The sequence below is a fragment of the Ambystoma mexicanum genome, chromosome 3p (genome assembly GCF_040938575.1).
Source record: "Ambystoma mexicanum isolate Mex_15411 chromosome 3p, UKY_AmexF1_1, whole genome shotgun sequence".
NCBI classification, from domain to species: Eukaryota; Metazoa; Chordata; class Amphibia; order Caudata; family Ambystomatidae; genus Ambystoma; species Ambystoma mexicanum.
This window is the reverse complement of record NC_090925.1, coordinates 921,392,800-921,413,669: the sequence shown is the minus strand read 5'-3', so window position 1 is coordinate 921,413,669 and position 20,870 is coordinate 921,392,800. Positions and strand designations below refer to the sequence as shown.

At 45.6% G+C, this 20,870-nt stretch overlaps 1 protein-coding gene across 1 annotated transcript in view; it reads left to right on the top strand.

The window, feature by feature from the left end:
- The window catches only part of SDC4 (syndecan 4), a 38,013-nt gene extending 17,416 nt beyond the window's left edge, over positions 1–20,597 (top strand). The window contains exons 2-5 of the mRNA XM_069652207.1: positions 14,597–14,759; positions 17,152–17,189; positions 18,133–18,325; positions 19,729–20,597. Coding sequence (XP_069508308.1) covers positions 14,597–14,759; positions 17,152–17,189; positions 18,133–18,325; positions 19,729–19,880 — 546 coding nt within the window. The 3' untranslated portion in view covers positions 19,881–20,597. The remainder of the gene's footprint in view (positions 1–14,596; positions 14,760–17,151; positions 17,190–18,132; positions 18,326–19,728) is intronic.
- The last annotated feature ends 273 nt before the right edge of the window (positions 20,598–20,870 follow it).

Below are 20,870 nucleotides of genomic sequence, written 5' to 3'. Positions count from 1 at the left end.
TTTTAGTTTGGCGGCCTACTTGAGCTAAGCGCTAGATCACCTAATTGGATGTTTAGTTACCACGCAAGTGCTTGGTGCCATACCACAATTATGGCTAATGTAGATTCGGTGTTAGTGTCCTCCTTTACGGCCACCCAATATCTGGGTTAGTATTTATTTTTGTACAAATAGTTATTTATTTTTTTTCCAGCCCTAAATCTTCAAGCAATGCAAGCCTGAGACCTGCCTAGCCTTACACCTGACATGCAACTGGAGGCCTCTTTGCAGGTCCTAACCTGGTCTTTATTCGTCACTGGCCGTTGGCCAAGTGCACATGTGCTTCTGACATTGAATGCCCACAACGTGCTCATGTGGTTGCTGCAATGCCGAAGACTCCCAGAAGGCAGCGGCAGCAAAGGAAAGCATAGTTGCCCTATAAAAAAGTAGTTGGCGTAGTTTCAGTACACACTTTTCATTCCCAGGCACTTCTTTGCCTGTTTTTGATGTGGAAACTGGTGGATGGACACTGGTAAACTGCCTTTTTAGGCCTTGCCATGCTGAAGTAATGGCAGCAGTCTCCGATTTAGGCTTTCATCCACCATAGGTGGGGGAGGTAACTGTAAATGCATGCTCTTATTCAGCTGCCAGTAAAAGATCTTCCAGTCGGCCTGAGTCTTTGAATCCAGAAATAATGTCTCTGAGTAATCGTGAGGTGGCGACTGACACGTAGGCGATTCAAGCAGCACTGACATGACCACTTCTCTTTAGACGTGTGTGTGTGTGTGTGTGCAGCCGTCGCAGATAAAAGCATTGCCTTTGCCCTAAAAATACTGATTCAGTGCTGTTCTCATGAGCGTCTCTTCCGTTTAGGGAATGGGTACGGTTCCGATGCAGTACTTGTATAATGGAACTGGGGTTAAAAAGTTAGGTCCCAAAACAAATAAATTATTCTTGGAAGTGGTTGCTCTGAGACATTCGGAGTTGTGCCTATCCGCCAATCCCTGCTGCATTATTTTCCCTGCACAGGTTTTGCATTTTCGAGTGCGACTACCAGTTTTAATCTGGCCAATTGGATATGTTTTGTGGCTACATTGATTTAATGCTACTTCATTTTGGGCTGCAGGCTATTGTGCTTGCAAGCCAGTCCACGTAGGTTGCGTGTTAACCCCTCACAGTTTAGGAGGCCTTTGTTTTTCCGAGACAGCCATTTTTGTAGCAGAAGTGTCCTTCTGCCCCTTGCACTAATGTCGGTGTCTGAGCTCTCAAATTGAATACAAGTTTGGGGTGTGCTAGTTGTGTTTGTGTCGAAGCTGTGCTTCTCAGTTGCTTAGGCAACAATTACTTTTGCGTGGGGTGGAGGGGATGTAGGCTCACTCCGAGGTATTAAAATATTGGTGACCACCGATTTCGACAGGGACAAATGCATGCGCTGCGTAAAAAGGACCCACTCCAATGTAACTTTGATTGTTCCCCTTTTTGAGAGGGGTGGGGGAGCTTTCTAAATTTCAGGACTTCTTCTTTTTTTTTTTTTTTTTTTTTAATGACTCCCTCTTCATTATGGATCTCCGAACGAATTCATAGCTACTAATATGTAGTCTGTAGAATAAAGCTTCGCAATAGCTGTTGCGAGATTACTCTGTATTGGGAAAACCTCCCATTTATGGTGCACATGTCTAATTTTGGATGTTGGTTTTTGCCGAGGTCCACCCTATTCTTGGGGTTGAGTAGAACATTGCTTTTTTTTTAGGCCATGCAACTTACCATTCATAGTAAGGTACAACAAATTGATCTGGGCTGTGGATTTTCAGAAAGGGAACTTCACAAGCGTAGTGCAGCTGAATGAACTATGGAGAATGGAGTGACATCTGCTCCTGCTGGCCAGGTGGACATATCGCACAGCGGCAAACTGTAAGTGCTACCTTGCGTGTTGGCTTCTTCTCTAGAAATGCAGGATGCCTTAGCCAGAAACTAACCGAGGTGTCAGAGCTGGCGGTTGTGATGTCCAGGAGGACCTCTTGGCTAGTCCTTTGACATACAACCCATTTGTTTTAAATTTTTAGATGTGTTTGCAGCATTCAATGACCTTGAGTACTTGTGTGCACCCGGTGGCGCCTTTTGCAAATTCACTGAGTGCGCTATAGTTGAGGGGGTGGGGGTCACTTTTGGTGAATATTGATTATGGAATCTTGTAGTGTTTGCCAAAGGGGGTCGGTTTGAGGGGGCCCATCGACTTCCCTTCTGCCTTTTCCCACCTTCCCGCTGTCTGTGTACCCAGGGTCGTCACTTTTTTTTATTTTTTTTGACAGAACCGTGTGGGTTTCTTTTTTACTTTTTACAGTAAAACGTAAACTTTGTGAAACCCTAATTTCATCAAATAGAATTTCTATGAATGAGACCCTCGGCTACACGATGCTCTCGCTTAGTGTTTTGCACGATTATATGTAGAAGTGCCCTCGAGGTTAGCTATCATGCTTGTCCCGGTATATAGCACAAGGTCACTTTCCTTTGCACTCTTTTTGGTCATCTGCCAGTAGAATGAGGTGCTGTCCAGCCCAGGAGCATGAACCTACGGAAGAGGCGGCTCTCAATGGGGCGGGGGCGGCATTAATAACCACTGACCTCATGACGCCATTGCTGCGTGCCTGGAATGTGACCCTTTATGATCTACAGTAATGCTGGCTGGCGTATTTATTCCTTTAGGTGCTGCCCGCAGAAAATGATTCCCTGCCCAAATCTTCACAACTAATTTACTCGCAGCAATGCCCCAAGGTGTTCAGAAACAAATGGCCCTTCTCAACGATTCGGCGCCTAACCGCGAAATTCTGCCGCACATGTAATGCCTGGTTTTTGACGCCCCCCCCCCACACCCTTTATTTAGTTTATGGGCAAAAGGTAGTATCAGATTGACGTATGCGACTTTAGCAGGGCATTGTTCCGGAAACAATCCGCAGGAAACGAGCTATTCATTGCAAAGGGGTTTCTTTCCTGTAACGATCCCTCTTTCCGCTGTCGTTCGTTTTTCGCCCTGAATTTTGAATGGCTGTTTTCTCAAGGATATTATCTTTCGATATTCACACCGCCCTTGGTGGGGTGTGCAGCAGGTACAGTTGCTCTCTGTGTGTGGCCTAAAAAAACAGCGACCACACCCAAGTCAGCTATGCACCGAGACATGCCAGAGTCTCGGTGAGAAGCAACAAGGCACAAAGGAAAGCGCACCTAAGAACCGCCCAGGGAAAATGGAGGTTCAAAAGGGGCTGTTTTTGTTACACGGAGAATGGAAGAGCAGGATACGGCTATAATATGAATGTAACCTGCTGCTCTGCTCTTCTGAATGGGACATGGAAGACAACTTAATGGGGCTTGTCATTTAAATGGTTCACTTGTGTTGTCTAGGTTTTGCACTTGATTGTGTTGACCGAGTGGAGAGCGCAAGGCTTCTTTCTTTTACAGCCCTAGCAGTGTAAATGGCATGGTCCTTTTTGCAGACTTTTCGTGGGTGTTATTCCATGTAAGCAGCGCTCACCCGTCGATCCCAGTGCCCGCCCGTGCAAGTCATTGTGCGCCCATTGGCCAAACACGTTTGAGAGCTATGAAAATGGTGATCCAGGCCTGGTACACTTGTTTCGTTTGGTGCGTCTAGGGTGAAGTAGTAGGATCTGGAATTCGTGCATAGCAAGTCTGCAGTAGAAGACCTGAGTCCCGACAAGTGCCCGTCCTAATTGCATTGTTTGTATGGGAGGCTCCCTCCAATGTCTGGTCCTTCATTACTTATGGGTTACAAATGTGTAGCCATCTGTGCTCAGATCATGCGACCGGGGTCTGCTGAATGAACCTCAGCAACCCCACCCCCCCACAACGCAATGCTTCTATTCACTAGCAATATTAGGACCTGCATTTGGGGGCAGGGTTTTGTAAGGCCTCAAATATACGTTGAGGGCAAGGGTCTACGTCTGGAATTCAAATGCCCCCGAAAAAAAAAGCAGAACTGGACATGGGTCAGCTGTAAAAGGGATGGTACTTCATCTTGCATAGGACTATTGGGCAGATTTCTGTCCTGCCACACAACCAACCAATGGCTTCATGTTCCCAGAGCCTGCTCCAGCCAACGTAAATAATAAATGCTGCTCTGCAATTCATTGGCCACGTTTGTTGGCCCTATGTTCTTGCGGTTGGTACAAATAGTATGCTGGGGGGGGGGGGGGGGGGGTTTGTTGTGTTGCTCATGTCGAGCCACTAGAGGTCCACCCCTCCCTCCCCCAACCCCCTAGGAGTTCACGCTTGTACTTACACTTTGTGCTGGCTTCTTATATGTGCACTCTGGTCCAGCAAGGAGTGAGTTCTTTGATCCTAGGGGTGAGCTTGTGTTTATGCCTGGGAAGGGCAGGTGAGGTATTCCATTTTCAGCTTGAAGAGGTTTGCCATCCAGGTGATGATTGTGGAGAGACCGCTTTTTAGGACGTGGCGGTTGGGATGAATGTCTTTTGTGTATCTGCATACTAGGGGCTGCAAAGGGTCTGTCCAAGGGATTGAAAATCTAGTTTGAAGAGGAGTGGGGATGGGGCAGACCTTTGTGAGACCCTGTACTTGACCGGGGTGAGGTTGGATGATAGGTTATTTATAACGCGCTTAATACCCATAGGTTTTTTTTTAGCGTGGACCCAGGGATCGAACCTGTGTTGCTCCATGTCATCTTGTTTCCAAGGCGAGCACGTTGCCCCCGAGTTATCCACCCGAGGATAAAAAAGGGGATCGGAGGTGGGGGGAGGGGGGGAATGAAGGCAGTGTCCTGTCAGTAAAGAGGTGCACCATTCCAGGGCTGTGCCTATAGTTGAATCCTTTGGGATAGGATGTTTGGGTCGAATGGTGGTGCTGGTGCTGAGGGCTGCAGAGAGTGTGTGTGTGGTGTACTTTGCAATTTTGTGTGTAGCGGTATCAGTGCTGCGGTATCGGTGCTATGTCCAGATCAAGCCAGATTGGAAGGGGCTCAGTCAGTGGTCTTTTGTTGCAGTTGGGTGATCAATTCTGGCAGGATTGGGAGCTCATTTTTGTGGAATATGGGGGGGACGGGAGATGCTCCCTTTGAGCAGCGGTGAGATTAGTGCAGAGGGGATAAACCATGTAAGAGCCATAGGGCATCATTAGAAGTTTGCCGGTCTGAGAACTACAGTACCGGTAAGCTTGCAGTTCCATAGTTCCCGGACCGGCAAACTACGAGTTGTGCGCAGCACCCGCGAGCACGAATGGTGCCGGTGCATGCGGCTTCCCCATACTCATTGAGCAAGTGTGCAGGTTTTGCTCTGGTATTAAAGGCGATGAGGGTGTCTGTGTTAATGGGGGTGGAAGGTGCCTCATGTGTTGGGGTGAGAGATTAGAGGAGACCTTGGCTGATGTGTATCTTTTGAAGTTGCAGTCATTCAAGGGAGAATTCCATACTGCAGTAAATGGTGGTTTTGGAGAAGGATTTGATAATGCTGAATACTGGAGTTCTTGGAGGTTATTGGCGACTTTGGGATTATGTATGGCTGTTTTTGTATTCGTTGTGGAAGTGTGAGTAGTTCTGTTGGTGGGGCATGGGTTCAAGCTTCAGAGCACTTGGTTACCAATGGTATACATTATCCACAATGTGATAGGTGTGCAAAATTTGCACTCGCCACTGTCTAGTGGTGATATTTGACTATTGATAAGTAAGATTGTGTGCTCCTCTGTATGTATAGAATTGAGGTGGCGTGTAACTTCGCTACCTGGGGAAGAAGATCAGAGGTGCCCTGATGGGGCTATTTAACCCATTCTTGTTTCCAAGTGGAGCAAGTTGTGATCCTACCAGATTATGTGAATCTCTGGGAAGTTTTGTGCGACAGGCATTTATTGTATTCTGGTTTTCTCAAACATTTATGAGTAATGCTGGCCTCAAATTGCACTGCCATTTTGGAGTGGGGATTAAGCAAGTGAGGTGTGCTGTAAGTGAAGAACTGAGGAGGGCAGGTGGCTTTTTTTTATGCCATGTTGGCAACTTGGCATGTTTATCAGTGAGTTTTAAAGTCTGGTTGCTCAGGTATACGTAGAATTGGTCACGTCTCTTTTATTTTTCATATATATTTTTAGGTTGATCTAGAAGGTCACTTGCGACACCTATAAGCCTAAACTATTGCAGTAGAGTACAGATGGGGAGGAATGGCATATGAGGCGGGACACTGTTTATAGGTGTTTGATTATGAGCCCACCCATTGAATCCCTATGGCTATGTCTGCCTCTCCCAAACCTCCATGGGAAATCCTTTCAGCTTGCTTAAATCAATCCTTGTCATCAGACTTTGCACTCTTAGTGCATGCCAGGGTTTTTTCAAAGTGGTCTTCTGAGAGTTAATGACTTAATTGAAGTTGTAAAGTTGCTCCAACCTCTTACCGGGACTGCTTTTAGCCAATCCAGTTGCGTGCCTTCACTGAAGTCCTGTTAAAAAGCCCACATTAACCAGGGCTTTACAAGAATTGGCTCTATGGAATGGAAGTTCAGCCTCAATCGTCCCCACCACCATGCTCCTGGCCATTCTTTCACGTGGTGCAAGAGGAGTGGGGCATCTGGCCCCATTACCTACAGCTATGAAAATATTCCTGTATATGTGCATAATAAAATGCAAAAGGGCAGTTGGAAAAAAAAAATGGAAAACCTGGTTTTGGGGGGCACAGTTTGTGTTGGGGGTGAGATGTGTGTTTTTTCTCCGGAGCACATATCTGTTCACAATCATTCATGTGTTGTAAGGAATGGAAAGAGTGAGTTCCGTGCAACCTCGGCAGGGAAGGCAGCTGTGGGGTGCATAGATTATATTGGGGGATCTTTCCTAATGCAACGTTGAAATGGGGATTTGCCATATTTTAGGGTGGTTAGATGGCTTGAGATAAATTCCCAGCATATTAGATGCCCCATTCCAGACTGCCAGCAGGGAAGCTTTAACCCCCCCCAATGAACAATTAACATAAAGCTATTAAGCTTTCTTGCCAAATTGAAAAGGGCGGGGGGGGGCACAGAGTATAGTCCCATTAACTAAATGGCTTGAAGGCCCTCTCTCTATGCATGATTCTTAATCTCGTAGTATTTGATTTCCAGAGTCCGTCAATTCATGATGCATGGACCCAGAATCCCTAGGCTTCTCCAGGTCCTAGTCTTACCCCCATTATCACCGGGTGAGTAACAGCACCAGGCTGGTTGCTTCGAAAATTAGCGTAACTGGTTTCTGGAAGTATTTGTAGTTTTTGGATTGCAGTAGTGGCTGGTGCAGTGGAGTTTCTAGTAAGGGCCAGGCAGGCAGGCACCTTCCATAAAGCACGCCCTCACCCATTATCCTTCCGGGCACTGAGCAACAGGAGGCTAGGCGCTGGGGACGTGCAGCACACCAGTTGCGTTGGTTACCGATTCTAGTCATTTTACTTGCGTTTTGGCTTTATTTCAGTGGCTAGAAGGCTACAGGTAGAGAGACGGGTTTATCCATTTAGAGCAGGCAGACTGGATGCTCCTCAAGAGCTTCTTATATAGAATCGGCTTTACTGTTCTATCTTTATGGCCCATCATTTTGGGCATGCCAAAATATTTCAATTTGATGCTACTGTGTTCTAGTTCCCTCATGCTGTGGTCATGTTATAATCGCATGTTTAGTGCTTCATGCTTGAACCTCCCGCGTTAAGTGCTATAATAACAGTGGACTTCATACCAAATGTAATAGGACTCAATTTATTAACCTTGAAGGGCTGATGGGAGCTGCCAGGATTTGAACGTGCAGGCAGGCACATGTCGGGCAAGTTTAACTTGTTGAATTGTACACTTGGGAGAGGGTGTGGGGGAAAATATGATCAAGGTTTCTTTTTAACTACACGGACACCTGCTCCCTGCATCATTTTTCAATACAAAATATAACCTATTGCATGCATAAGGAGTGTGCCATGGAACTGCTGCTTCTAAGCGGTGTACTGTGATATAGATGTTCAGTAATGTAATCCCCACAGTCCAAGCATTACAAAACGGTGTGGATATGCACGTGTAAGGAGAAATTTAAATGTAAGCATCAATAATTCCATACAAAGGCTCAGAATTATGTCCTAGTCTTAAATCAGTGACTGCTGTGATTCTATTGAACTTCAAACATGCCCCAACAAAATATCTTGTGCAGTTTCTTTGCTTCCTTGAGATATGTACTAATTTAATTAGTGTAGGCTATTGGATGGCACTTGCGCCACCTATACTCTTATGCAATAGTTTCAGATTATGATTAGGGAGAAATGCTTATAAGGGACACAGTGCTTGTAGGTGTCTGGTTATGTGCCCACCCATTTACTGTGAATGGCCATGCTAATCCCTATGGACATTCCCACGCAGTTCCCGCCCCTACAAAAACACTTCCTCCCCCTGGCACTTTTTGCTCACTTTATTCAAGCCTTACCATCAAACTTTGTAATTGAAGTGCCTGCCAGTGTTTTTCCAAATCAGTCTCCTGAGAGTTGACTTAATTGTGGCTGTAAATGAGCTAATGGTGTAATACAAATATCCTACCCTGGTCTGCCTTCAGTCGCTCTACTTGTAAGCACTATGCTTGTCTTTCATGACGTCCTGTTTAAAGCATTTGCAAAGCCAACCGTTTTAGCTTGTAAGTATTGGGCATTTGCCATGCACAGGCACTTGCAAGATACACCATGTTGCACCTGCTACCGTCGATGGCGAGTTAATGCCACCATGGCAGTGCCTGCAAGTGCCTTTCCCATGCCTACACAAAATGCCAATTTGTTGGCTTTTTCAGTGCTTGTGGAAAGCTGATTTTTGTTATGGTTGTATGCTGCAAACTAAAAGCAGTGACCTGCTTAAAAGTTTGAGTGGACAGGTTGTTCTCCACTTTTGGAAAAACCGAACATACTTCTTTGAATTGTAAAAATGCACTTTGGTGGACAAATAAACACAACTTTGCAAGGATTGCTTTAAAAGTGCGTTGTACTGTGCCGTGCTGGATCACTGCTCTTGGAATAGTACAGTACTGGTCTTGGAAACTGCAATATCTAAATCAAATTTTTTTGAGGGCCTGCTGGACAGATGTTTCACCACTGCTGAGCTGTGTGGAGCACTTGAAAGAGAAGACTCTTCCTCAGGACCTACAATAGTCCTGCCTGTGTCTGTCTTTTCAGCAGTGTTTCAATCCTTCATCGGCTTCTCCCTCTGGTCTGCGGCCACGCCGAAAGCACAGAGTAATGAGAATTTGCGGAGAGTTTGGAGTGCGAGAATTGGGTGGGAGATTGATCTTACGACTGGCAGAATGTGTGGTAATGTCTCCTTGTGTTCACTGAATCTGGGTGAGAGGTCTCGACAAATTAAGATTCTGAATCGAGTTTATTGGTGTCCTGATGCCCATGATTGATAATGATGACTGTTGGGGAATGCGTCCAGGAAGTTGGGTCGCTGGAACACATGCTATGGAGTTGTGTGCGTGTCAGATTTTTGGAATGAAGTCTGTGGTGTGTGACAGGGTTTCTGGTGGAGGTTCTGTCCTGGATTTTAGGACGGTAATCCTTGGTGATGATTCTGGGTTGATTGACGTCCGCTCCGCCCTTAAATGATTTTTAGGGCGTTCATTGTGGCCAAAAGATTGCTTCTCAGAGGATGGAAAGGTCGGGTCCCTCATTCCTTTGAGGAATGGATTCAAGAGCTGCACAATCTGTCTAGGACGGAAAAACTGCTTTACAAGTTGAAATGTAAATTGTCTTTGTATGAGAAGATCTGGAATGTGTTTAATGGTTTCTCTTAATTTTTTGTTGTATTGGTAATTTTTTGTGTTATTGGTATTCTCTTTTGTAGCTCTACTTTGTTGACTTGTTTTTCTGTATATATTGTAAATAAGTACAAAAATCAAAAAATAAAGCACAGCTCCGAGCATGTTGCAAGGGCGAGCAACACGCACGGCATGATGCGTCTTGTAGGTAGCGGCCCTGTCTTGGCATGCGAGGACGCTTCTGCTTTCCCAACCTCGAGAGCCCAGCCAAACATTATTGGTAAATTGAAGGTGTAGTTCTGGGTGGAAATGGATGGCCTTGGTGCTTGGAGCATCTGCAGGTCCTGTTAAAAATCCTAGCATCCGTTTTTCTTCAGTGGTCCTTCTGATGCCTGCTAAAAACAGGGGTGATGGCTGGAAGGTTCAGAATTTCTCTTAACCTCTGGCATTGCTCTAGGCAGCCCTCCAGACCATCATTCTTCGCCTGCCAAGCCATTACAGAAGGGGAAAGACCATATGCAAATCAGGCTTGGTCCCACACCAAAAGGGGCAGTCCAGCCCGAACTGCCAGGCCAAATCACTTCAGCACGTGACCACGAGCATCCCCAGACATGTATCCGGAGTCGGTTGGGTACCTATTCTTTTTATTAACTTTATTTATGATTTCATTGTCCAGATACCCTTCAGTTTGTTTACGCACATTTTAGGACCATTGTCTGGTGTACTGGTTCTGTGGATGCGCGAATGTGTGTTGCCAGTCCGTGTGGGGGAGAGGACACCCGACCATGTTGTCTTGCCATTGAAATTGTGCTATGAGCAAGAGTGTTCAGACTGCTGTGGTTTTGCAGGCTAGTTGGCATAGGTTGATTGGCCTCCATGGCTAGTTTGTGTGTTTTGCTGACATCAAAAGGTGAGCAGTTTGTGCCAAACTTCCACCCCCTCCCCTACCCTATGGTAGACCAGGAAATGTATGACGTAACTATTTTCAGTTCTTGGCCGAGTCTCTTGTTGTCCACTGCTTTTCATTTGATGGTTTTGCCCTCTAACGTTGTTGCCTGGTTAACCCGCGCGCGCCCCCGACCCCACTAACACTCCCACTCCCCCACCCCCCCAGAGCTTGGCTCGAAGCAACAGTGCAGTAAATCCATGCTATTCTTAATGCAACCCTTCACATTACAAAAGGTCGCTGCAAAATCCACGCCTGTGGTCCTCAGCAGGGATGCTGTTTAGTTTTCTACTTCCCAGCTGAAGGAATGCTGAGTGGCGGGGGGGGGGCGAACGGACGGGGGGGGGCGAACGGACGCTTGGCATGGCGCTTGCGAACTACTAAACTAGAAATTCTGCACACCCCATCCCTCCCCAAACCTCCAAGCTGGAGACCAGTTTTCATTTGGATCCTTGAAACAAGCTTGTGTTTTTAGTTCCTGATCTGCCACTAGTACGTTCATATTGTGTTTGTGGCCTGCTGCGTTGTGTGCAAGCGTAGTGTGGTCTAACACATGAGGAGGGGTGTGGGGGGGCATACAACCACGGGGAAGCATACAACCACGTTCCAATGCACACGCCTATGTCTATTTTGTCCTGCTCACAAAAGTATCTTTGGTACCACACCAATGGGAAACGTATGTTGTGGTGGAACCATGGTTCACTCTCACAGCTTGTTTAATTATTTTTTTTGTACTTTTGCTACTAACCTCGTCCTGTTTGGTTGGTGTGCAGGCTTCATAGTTTTTCTCTTTGCCATTTAGTGTAACTGCTCTAGTGCTCACATGGTTGTAGTTTGGCCAGTGTTCATTTTCAGTTTTTGGCTATTGAATGGCGCAGACTATTGCATTTGCAGGGAATCGTACCAATATGTCGCCCTCACAATTACGACGGCCTAAAATGGCGATTGTTATTTTGGACCCCCCCTACTAATATATATTGTGCAGGGGTCTTCCCCCCCCCAGGCATATATGTGATGTGAAGGAAGTTTTTAAAAAAAGTCAGCATTTTCGGCCGTCGCAATAATCGTAGATCCCATTGCAGCACAGCTATGGAGATCACCTGAGGGGCAGAACTTTTGGTTTTGGGTGGGCGTCTGGTTGTTTAACCACTGCTTGTATGCATACTAATTCCTTAAGACCCTCCCGTAATCTGAGCTAGCTTCCCAAAGTAACTTGGACTTTGGCCTGTTAAGTTTTCATAGCACCATTATGGTAGCACCTGCAATATCTCTATGCCAAAAACTGGCTGTGCCAGTGTTATGTCACTGTGCTGGTCTCCTCGGATTGTACGGATTCGGCCTGGCTTTTTGGTTTCCCCTCTTTCCTTAGTCACCTCTTGGCCTGTCTTCGGTAGTGGTGACATTAATGCTTGTGTTCAGCAGTTAGGCCTTCCACTATAGGTCTTGTGTGTCTTTCTTTTTGGGCTTTCGGTCATTGTGTGGGTCCTTGCAAACGTCCACCTTTACTGGCACTTGCTGGTAGCTTATTAAGCGTGTGCTTCTTTTGTACTTCGGAATAAGTTCCCCACCATTTGTTTTTTCTACGGTAAATATATTTACCTGTTGTGCCCCACCACAGGCCTTTTACGCACACTTGTATAATGGATGGCACCTTCATGTGACCCACCCAGCACTGCGTTAGAGAAGTCTGCGGGTTGAGGAGCATATGTTGGTCAAAGTGGTAACGGGAACGTTTTTAGCCTTTTCCTGAAATGAGGGAATTGCAGGCAAGTCGGAAATGAGGGCATTCCAGAAGCGTGGGATTGCAACAGAACTATCTTTGCTCGTTCTGGGTTTCTGTGCTCTTGGAATATTCAGCTATAGGGTCACCTTGCTTCTATTGAGGTGAGAGCAGACGTCAATCTGTGACGGGAGCCAAGTGGGGCGGCTGATAAAAGCAACACAGCCAACTCCCTTCCAGGGGCATAGTCTAACCCACTAGCTCTCTGTTAATGTTGATTGGTTGTTTGTCAACCGTGCTGTCTGGGTGAGAAGATGGGGAATAATGGGGTAGGTGTATCTGGGGCATTCCATCAGTCCCGCATCCTGCGGTGAATGCAGCGCACTTAACATTTGACTTAGGATGTAAACGCAATGGCCTGTATGACCACTCAATACAAGACCATTAGCCGGCCACCTCTGCCTGACCTAGGCGCTTTCCGCATTTGCTGGTTTTTAAAATTGCCACCTCAAAAGGAATTGGAGGCTGGTGGCACAAATTGTCCCCAGCCCGTCTGTTTTGTAGTGGTCTGTGATTGTCGCGCAGCCATTAAGGCCTTGGGTAAATCCTGATAGACTCTCGTGCCTTGCACAAATAGGTTTGACAGTACACGACGGTTGCTCAGGTTGCAATCGGTATCAAGAGGCCAGTAACGAAAACACACTGGCCAAAGTCTTCCCTGGGGGTTATCCAAATGTATCTGCAAATCTTTTAAGCATTGGCAAAGCCAATAGTTTTGGCATTCACTGCTGTTCTTTGCATTTCTGGGTGCAAGGAGGAGAATGCAATTTTTCAAAGGAGGATAGAGTAAGGGGCACGGGTGCGCAAGAGGGCGAGAAGGAAGGAGAATAGAGCAAGAAGGGAAACTGTTGAGAGAGGGTGCCATTGAGGAGCAAGAGGAAATGTGACTACGGTTGAGTGAGGGGGTAAGAAATGAGGGTGAGTGGAAGGATGAGCCAGGCTAGAGAGTGACGCGGGGTGAATTGGGGGGGTGGAGGTGGTGGGGAGCATGGAGGTCTGGTGGGAGGGGGTGAAGTGGTAGAGTGGGTGGTGGTGAGGGATAGGGGATTGGGTGAGTGGTTGTGGGTGATGATGGGGGAGGGGGGGTGTGAAGAAAGCAGCCTCGCTGTCAAAGTAGCCCAAACAAAAACCCAGCCAGCACACTTGGTGGGTGCATCTTTGAAGAAAGGCAGCCTCATGATGAGTACAGATTGGCGGTCAAGTAGCCCAATTGTCGCCGGAAAATAGCCTAATTTCAAAACCCTGCACCTCTGGGAAATGGAAAGCCCAACACCTGTCTTGCTTCTTACAAAGCTGCTGATTGGAGCAAATGGAGAACTTCTCATTGGGTAGTACAGTGGAGTTTTTTTTTTTTTAGTGATTTGGCAGTTCCATTTCATTGCTGTTGCTATGCCAACCAGACATTATCCGTTCAGAACCCCCATTCCCTCGCAGTTTGAACCCCCATTCCCTCTCTGTAACAATGGTTTCTGCGATTTTGTTCGCCAAAGACGGTTTAGTATTTGAAATAATTTTACAAGCTACCCTCCCCACTATTCAATTTCTCCCCCTCACCCCAACAACGTTTCCGCTACTGTGTTAAAAACTTAGAGGTCTGAACCATTTCTACAAAAGTGTGTAGTAAAATGCAGCCGCTGCTTAGGATACAAAGGCAATTTGCGTGCTCGTGGTTGGGTTACCATACCCCACGCTCTGCCTGCAATATAGATGGCACCGAGGGCCAACTGAAAATGCCATTGTTATCGCAGGCCGTTTCCTATGTTTGGCCTGTGACTGCTACGAACTTTATCAGAGTGCATTTACTTGGCCAGAAACGTGTTCATTTGATTTAAATTTACTTTTTGGGAGGGTGGGCCGGGCGGATGGAGGGGGCTGTGAGGAGGAGAGTGGGGGGAGGAAGATGACGACTTTTCCACTTCCTTTCAGTGTCCATTAGCCTCTCCTGGGTGGGTGCCCAACTGTTTCTGAACAATAGTCGTGCTGTGGTTTTGATTACGAAGATTTTTGTGTTGATTTCAAATTAAATAAGATGGTCGGTGATTATTCAATATTGGTTGCAAGATGTCGTGATTTCAGATTGTCACTATTTGTGTAAAACCGTTTTCTGGAAACCTTGCCTGAGTTTTGTTGCTCTTGTTTAAATTTTTAGGTAAGGGAGACTGCAATCATGAATTCTGCCGGAGATATATTTTCAGGCGCTCTACCGGATGACGAGGATCTGATCAGCCCAGGAAGTGAGCGGGGCATTGTTGTCGAGGAGTTTGATGGTGAAGACGACATTGAAGACCTGGATTACGCGTCTGGCTCTGGAGGTATGTGCAATGTATTAATGGAAGGTGCAGAAAAACTATTCTGATGGTGTGAAGTATTGTTTCCTGACCCTGGCCTTGCAGTGCTTACTTGTATGGATATCTCAGTCTGCAGTTGCCTAAGGGCCACTAGAACAATCGAAATCCATATTGAGGACATGTGCCCCAGGTCGACCTGCTGCCAAGTTAAGGGCCAGAGTGAAGTCGGGGGGTCCCATAACAAGGGTGGCAGTGCCGTTACAAACTGGGTTGGCCCGCTGCTGAGGGGCATAGCTACATTATCAGCCATCTAGTGCTCTACATGGGTGCTACTGGTGCCTTGTTTGAAAATGGCACTGAGGGAATTACAGATGCTAAGCGGGGAAGGGGGCGCTGGCTTCCCAGGTTGATCGGAACGCAGGCTTGTACCATGCAATAAAGCTGGCTTTCCTAGCATGCACATTGGCCAGAACCTCCTTTAAGGGTACTAATGTCTTTGGTCTGAGCGTTTCCTGCCCAACGTCTAGTTTTAGCTCCATGCAGAACCACCATTTTTCAACAATATTTGGTAAATGCCTCACTGTGAACCACCTTGCAGCTATTACTTGGCCAGTGTGGCCAGGAGTGGTAGTTGCGTGTGAGTATGGGGTTGCTGTTGGTACTCTTGTTCAGAAGTGAATTGCCATAGCATTTTGGTGCTGGACTGCCCATGTGGGTGGCACAAAGACTGATAAGCATGGGTATTTCCCTTCCATTAAGGTAGTGGGCTACAGTGCTCTTGAGCTGCGGGCTCTTGAGTGGGTACCTTCCAAAGAAGGGAGGGGGCACCTATGACTTAATTTTAGCTAGGAGTGTTTGTTTAATCCTCCCCCACTAGTAGTTCTAGTAATAGTAAGAAAGTAATGGGGAATTTTGCTAGCAGCAATTGTAGTACTGGTCTCACTCGAATGCATAGTAGTACCGAGTCCACCAATAATGGCTGCCTGTTGTACAGCTGCTGCCAACACCAGTAGTAGCGGCCATAGGTTTTATGGTTTTATGGGCGCCTCATAAACCATCCATCTTGCCAAGATGAGTTTTACAATCCCACATTGGCATGAGGATTGGGGATCAATCATGTTCTCTAGTCTGTTATTGAAAAGAGCTCCGACATGAGCCAAAAATGGAAAGGAGGGGTTCCTACTACAGATTCTAGGTGGACAGTGGGTAGGCCTGGGAGTATTTGGGGCATTCACTGTTTGTGAGCCCTTGATTTGAAGGAGCGTCAGCATGTCGCTACTTAGCATATCATCCTAAAGTCCTTGTCACTTAGGCCAACTGCTCCTTTTCTCTTTATATTCAGACAAAATAGGAACAAAAGCATGGCTTGAGATACTAATGCACCCAGACAAGATATTCCATTTAGAAAATGCAATACAATACTAAAGACATCAATTTAAAAAAGTTCTATTAATTAACCATTAGTCCAAGGAAGATTCAAAGTCAACCTAGGTCTTTAGAGACTTGTGTTGGCATGTTTCAGAAGCAGACTTTCTCATATCAACAGAATTCACCTCCTAAGCCTTGTCCGTGTAGTCTCCCATTGCTGGTTTTCTTCCTATCCATTTAGTTCACTGTGGATTACACTTTTATTTTTTATTTCGTTCTTGCGGATCTAGTTTAGTGTACGAATTTTGGGCTAAGCCAGGAAACAGCCGAGCTGCCGGCGTCTTGCTCCTAAACATTCTATCCGCATGGAGTGAAGTTTCTGATGCAGAAGGAGCTCACCTTGAAAATGTTCTTGTGTGGTTGTGATGTGAGGAATTGGTGAACTCCCATGTTTCGGGTTGGCCTTGCGTGTCCGAACAGCTTTATCCTCCACTTGTTTATGAACTTGATGTACTGTAAAATCTGCAGAACCGGTTCTGCTCTTGGCACAGAACGTGCTTTGACAGTTTTGATGGCTGTATATGCGCCCCAGTAGAGCGTTCGAGTGCAGGATTTTTTTAGTGTGCGTTTGTTAGGCGCTTATACAACACGAAAATAGTTTCAAAGCGCCCTATTATGCACTGGTTGGCCATTGCAGAACAAAATGGGGGCACCCTGCTTTCTAGAACGTTCCAAAGCAAATGGGTTCAGCTGTTTGTCACAATTGGTAGAGCACCATGTTGGTATTTTCGCCCCATTTAAATATAGCCGATCTAACTTTTCCCTTTCTAAATGTAATTTGTTTATTTGTCAAACAGTGAAAGCAATAAATGTGTGCGTTGCATAAAGTTTCTCCCATAAAGGTGTGTTAATGTTTACTTGATCTCAATCGCCAATGCCAACAGTTAAAATGTAGAGCACATACTCTTATCTGCGCATGCATTGCAGCTATGCTGAACTCTCTGCCTTTTAGAAAACATTTCAAACTTTTTATTTCTTTTTACCACAGAAATTTCCGATACAGATGAAACTACCGAAGTGCCAGAAGTAAGTGTTTCCTCCAAATTTCCAATGCAGCCTCTTTTAAATTCACACAAGTGATGTACTGGCCATGCAGTTTTTTTCAAACCCTTCTTAAGAGAAATCGGCACTCGTTTCCTCCATGCAACCCTTGCCTTCGTGTTTCTGCTTCACTAATCCACCCCATGCACACTTAGGACCCCCATGTTCGACGGCCATGGTTGCACGGTATTCAGTCATTTTATTGTGAACTAAACCGAGTGGTACGTAGCCATGTACACTGACACCGAAAAACGCTGAAAAGATTAACTATATAAAGGGCGGTGGGGGTAAGGGGTTAAAATTGGGTGGTATTAAACGGGTGGAAAGAGTGGTTGGGTGGGGGAGGCCCTGCCCCAAATAAAAAAAATATAATTTAATCAGTGTTTTTCGATGTTTTGTCCGCTCTGTTATGTACCACTCTGTTTTTGTTGTCGGCAAGATCACATATAACCGTTTTACACCTTCCACTTGGGTTCTTGTCAAGTTTTTGAAAGCTGAAGAGGGGGACATGGAACAAAATTGACATTCTGGCTACTCCCATCCCCGCGCACTGTCAAAACAAAGGCATTTCTGCCAGCGTACATGTATGCTGGTCAAAATGCAAATGAGCACCTGCTAAATGCTTGTGGGTTCCCTAGGAGTCCATGTGTATGGCAAGAGGCTTTTACAATTGTTTGTGCTATGAATTTGAGGCATGAACGAAAATACGACCAGACCGGATTTCATACATTGTTTGTACTACGAGGTACAAACCATGAAAATGGCAGAGCACTGACTGCTCGCACAGAAGAGTTAGTGGTTCTCTTTGGATGTTGCGATTCAGCATGAAGAATCGCTTCTTGTTCATTAGTATAACCTACGCTTGTGATTTTTGCATATGCTATCTTACCTTCCAGTATGAGGCAACATTTATTTTATTTCCTTTCAGTCTCCAATTGATAACCATATACCTGATGGGGGACCAGGGAAGACTAACAAGGGGACTGAAGATGAAGAACTGGTGCGCAGCAATGAAGTTGTCCCAGAGAGATCGGCTCCTCGGCCTGCTGCTGACTCAAATGAGATACCCATGGCAATTACCGGACCGGAAAACTTTTTCCAAAGGACTGACGTCGTTATTGGTAAGGGCTACATCGTGAAGGAGGAGGTGGCATCCGAGAATCTCTGCACAGGCTGTCGCACAAAACATTCCGCCAATTTGAAGATGTCCTGCTCCAAACGATGGTTCACATTAAGCAAGGGACACTATTGCTTGTGGGTGCCGCAGTTCTTCCCCGCAACACCTAAAACGAGGTGTAGGTGGCATGGTGCTTCTCTTCTGCAATTACCATTTAGGACTGTCACTCCGGTGGGGGAGTGAGTATGGGCTGTACAGGGCATAACTTTGTATGAACTAATATTGTAGAAGAGATCTCTGGATTTGGGGTAAACCACAAGGATCAGTTAGGCCATTCCTTCTGGGGTAGGACCAAACCTGATTTGCATATGACCTGAATATCAATGGTCTGGAGGGTTTGAATCATGCCAGTGGTGGTTATTCAGAATGGTCTATTCACGCTTCAGATCTGTATCAATTCCCTTAAAGACTGCAATATGATCCTCCCTATGGAATAGGAAACCTAATACAGATAGTGGCTGCACAAAAAGGGCCTTCATTTCAAGCAGAGCATACCTGTAGCTTGTTGGGGAAGTTGGAGGGTCGGTTGGTACAACTTTGTATGTTGTACCATAAGATTTTTTTGTAATTGCAATTGGTGGGAAGGGAAAATGTGCTATGTATCCCAATTGGATCAACCACTTATGCTTGATTTTTTTTTTTAATGTTTGTGAGCCAGATGGGAATTATGTATATGGCGATGGAGGCAGAGAAGGGGTACAGTAGATGGATTGGTCTATAAAATTCCTGTGCTTTATATATAATTCACAGGGAAGATGGCACATTGGGGAACCATCAAGCGGGCAGTATCTTCTGCTTGTTTTGTGACTCTGTTTTAAAAAACTGTGCATTGGCTAGTGAACTGAGACTGTTGGGCTGCATAGTAGGATTAGTGTTACTCTGTAGGGAAACCTTAAAGGGCCTTCAATCTTCACTATTGTCCTGTCTGTTGGCCACCGAGTTGTCAACCCAAAGAAGGAATGCCAGGGTCGCATCACAAGCACTCAAAGATCTGCTGGAGAGGAAGGATTTACCCCATGCAATCTTTAATTGGGGGTCAGCATGTTGCATATTACAGCACTTTGGGCGGCTCTAGAGTAAGTGGGTCGTCTGATAATCGACCAGCGGAGTAAATTTGTCAAACCACCTTGCTGGCAGTGCAGTCGCTAGACTAAACTCTGTCAGCGGGACAGTATAATGAAGGTCTGTGGTGGGGAGTGTGGTTCCGGTAGCTCTCCTGCCATCCAGTGTCTGGTTTGGGGCCCTTGTCTAATAGTAATGTTTGTAACATTCTGAAATCTGGGTTGGGGGATTCTCTTGCAGCGTCCACTGCGCTCATGTCCATTTTTTGTTTTCTTCCCTTTTTAGCTTTGGCTGCGGGTGGTGTCGTTGGACTGCTCTTCGCTGTGTTCCTTGTCCTTCTCCTTTATTTCCGTATGAAGAAAAAGGACGAAGGCACCTACGACCTGGGCAAGAAACCCATCTACAAGAAAGCGCCCACAAATGAGATCTATGCATAAACTTTATTCGTCCCTGGACAGACTTTTTGATGGCACTTGATGCCGAACTCTGGTGTACCTGCAGATGCCTTTCCATATCGCGATATCAGTTATTTTTAAAAAATCCTTCTGTACGACCCGGTTTTGTTTTTACTTTAAGATAAAAATGCCATGTACAGGAGGGTTGGTATTTTAAAACGATTAGACGTCTTGCCAAACTTTTAAGGGCGAGAGGTGCTGGGCAAGAAGAGCATGTAGAGATTACACCCAAGCGACAACTGTACCAGTATGTTGGCCGAACACTCAAGACGCTTAACTTGGTGTAATATTGTTGTGTTCATTTCAGAAAATGGCCCTGTTGAACAGCTTGGTTTGTGGGGCATCCATATAGACTATTAAAAATAATATATATATATATTGGGTTAGTAGCTTCTACACCTTTTTTTATTTTTTACAACACTAAATGTGGAATGTCTTCATTCCGATCTTCCCATCCACCAATGGATGAAATACTTCAGGGAGGGTGGGGGGGGGGGGGTTCATGATGCATTTGATCGTGGCTCTAGGAACTACTGTTTTCTAGGTCATTCACATCTCGAGAGCTGCTCAAAAAGGTACTCTTAAAGTTTTGATGACTATACTTTGTTTAGTGTTAAGCAGAATAAAATAGCATCATGTACATGAAATAATAACGCCTGTAGACATTGTTTCAGAATAAAATTCTACTTTTTTACTTAATTTAACTAGTATTCATGCATATTAGTATGGGCATTATGTTTTTTGTATTTTCTGATCAAAATTCAATGCATGTAAAATTCAGAAATGCTGGTAGGTACAATCTTTTTGCTGCATTTCTCCAGGACTACGGTTTGCGGTACATATTTATAACTGTGTAAAGATGGGTAGGGAGCCGAGTGTTTTTATAATACTTCACAGCGCTCCTTCTCATGTAATTATTTACTTCATATTTGACAAAACTAAGCTATTGTGAAATGTTGATTTTGGAGGCCA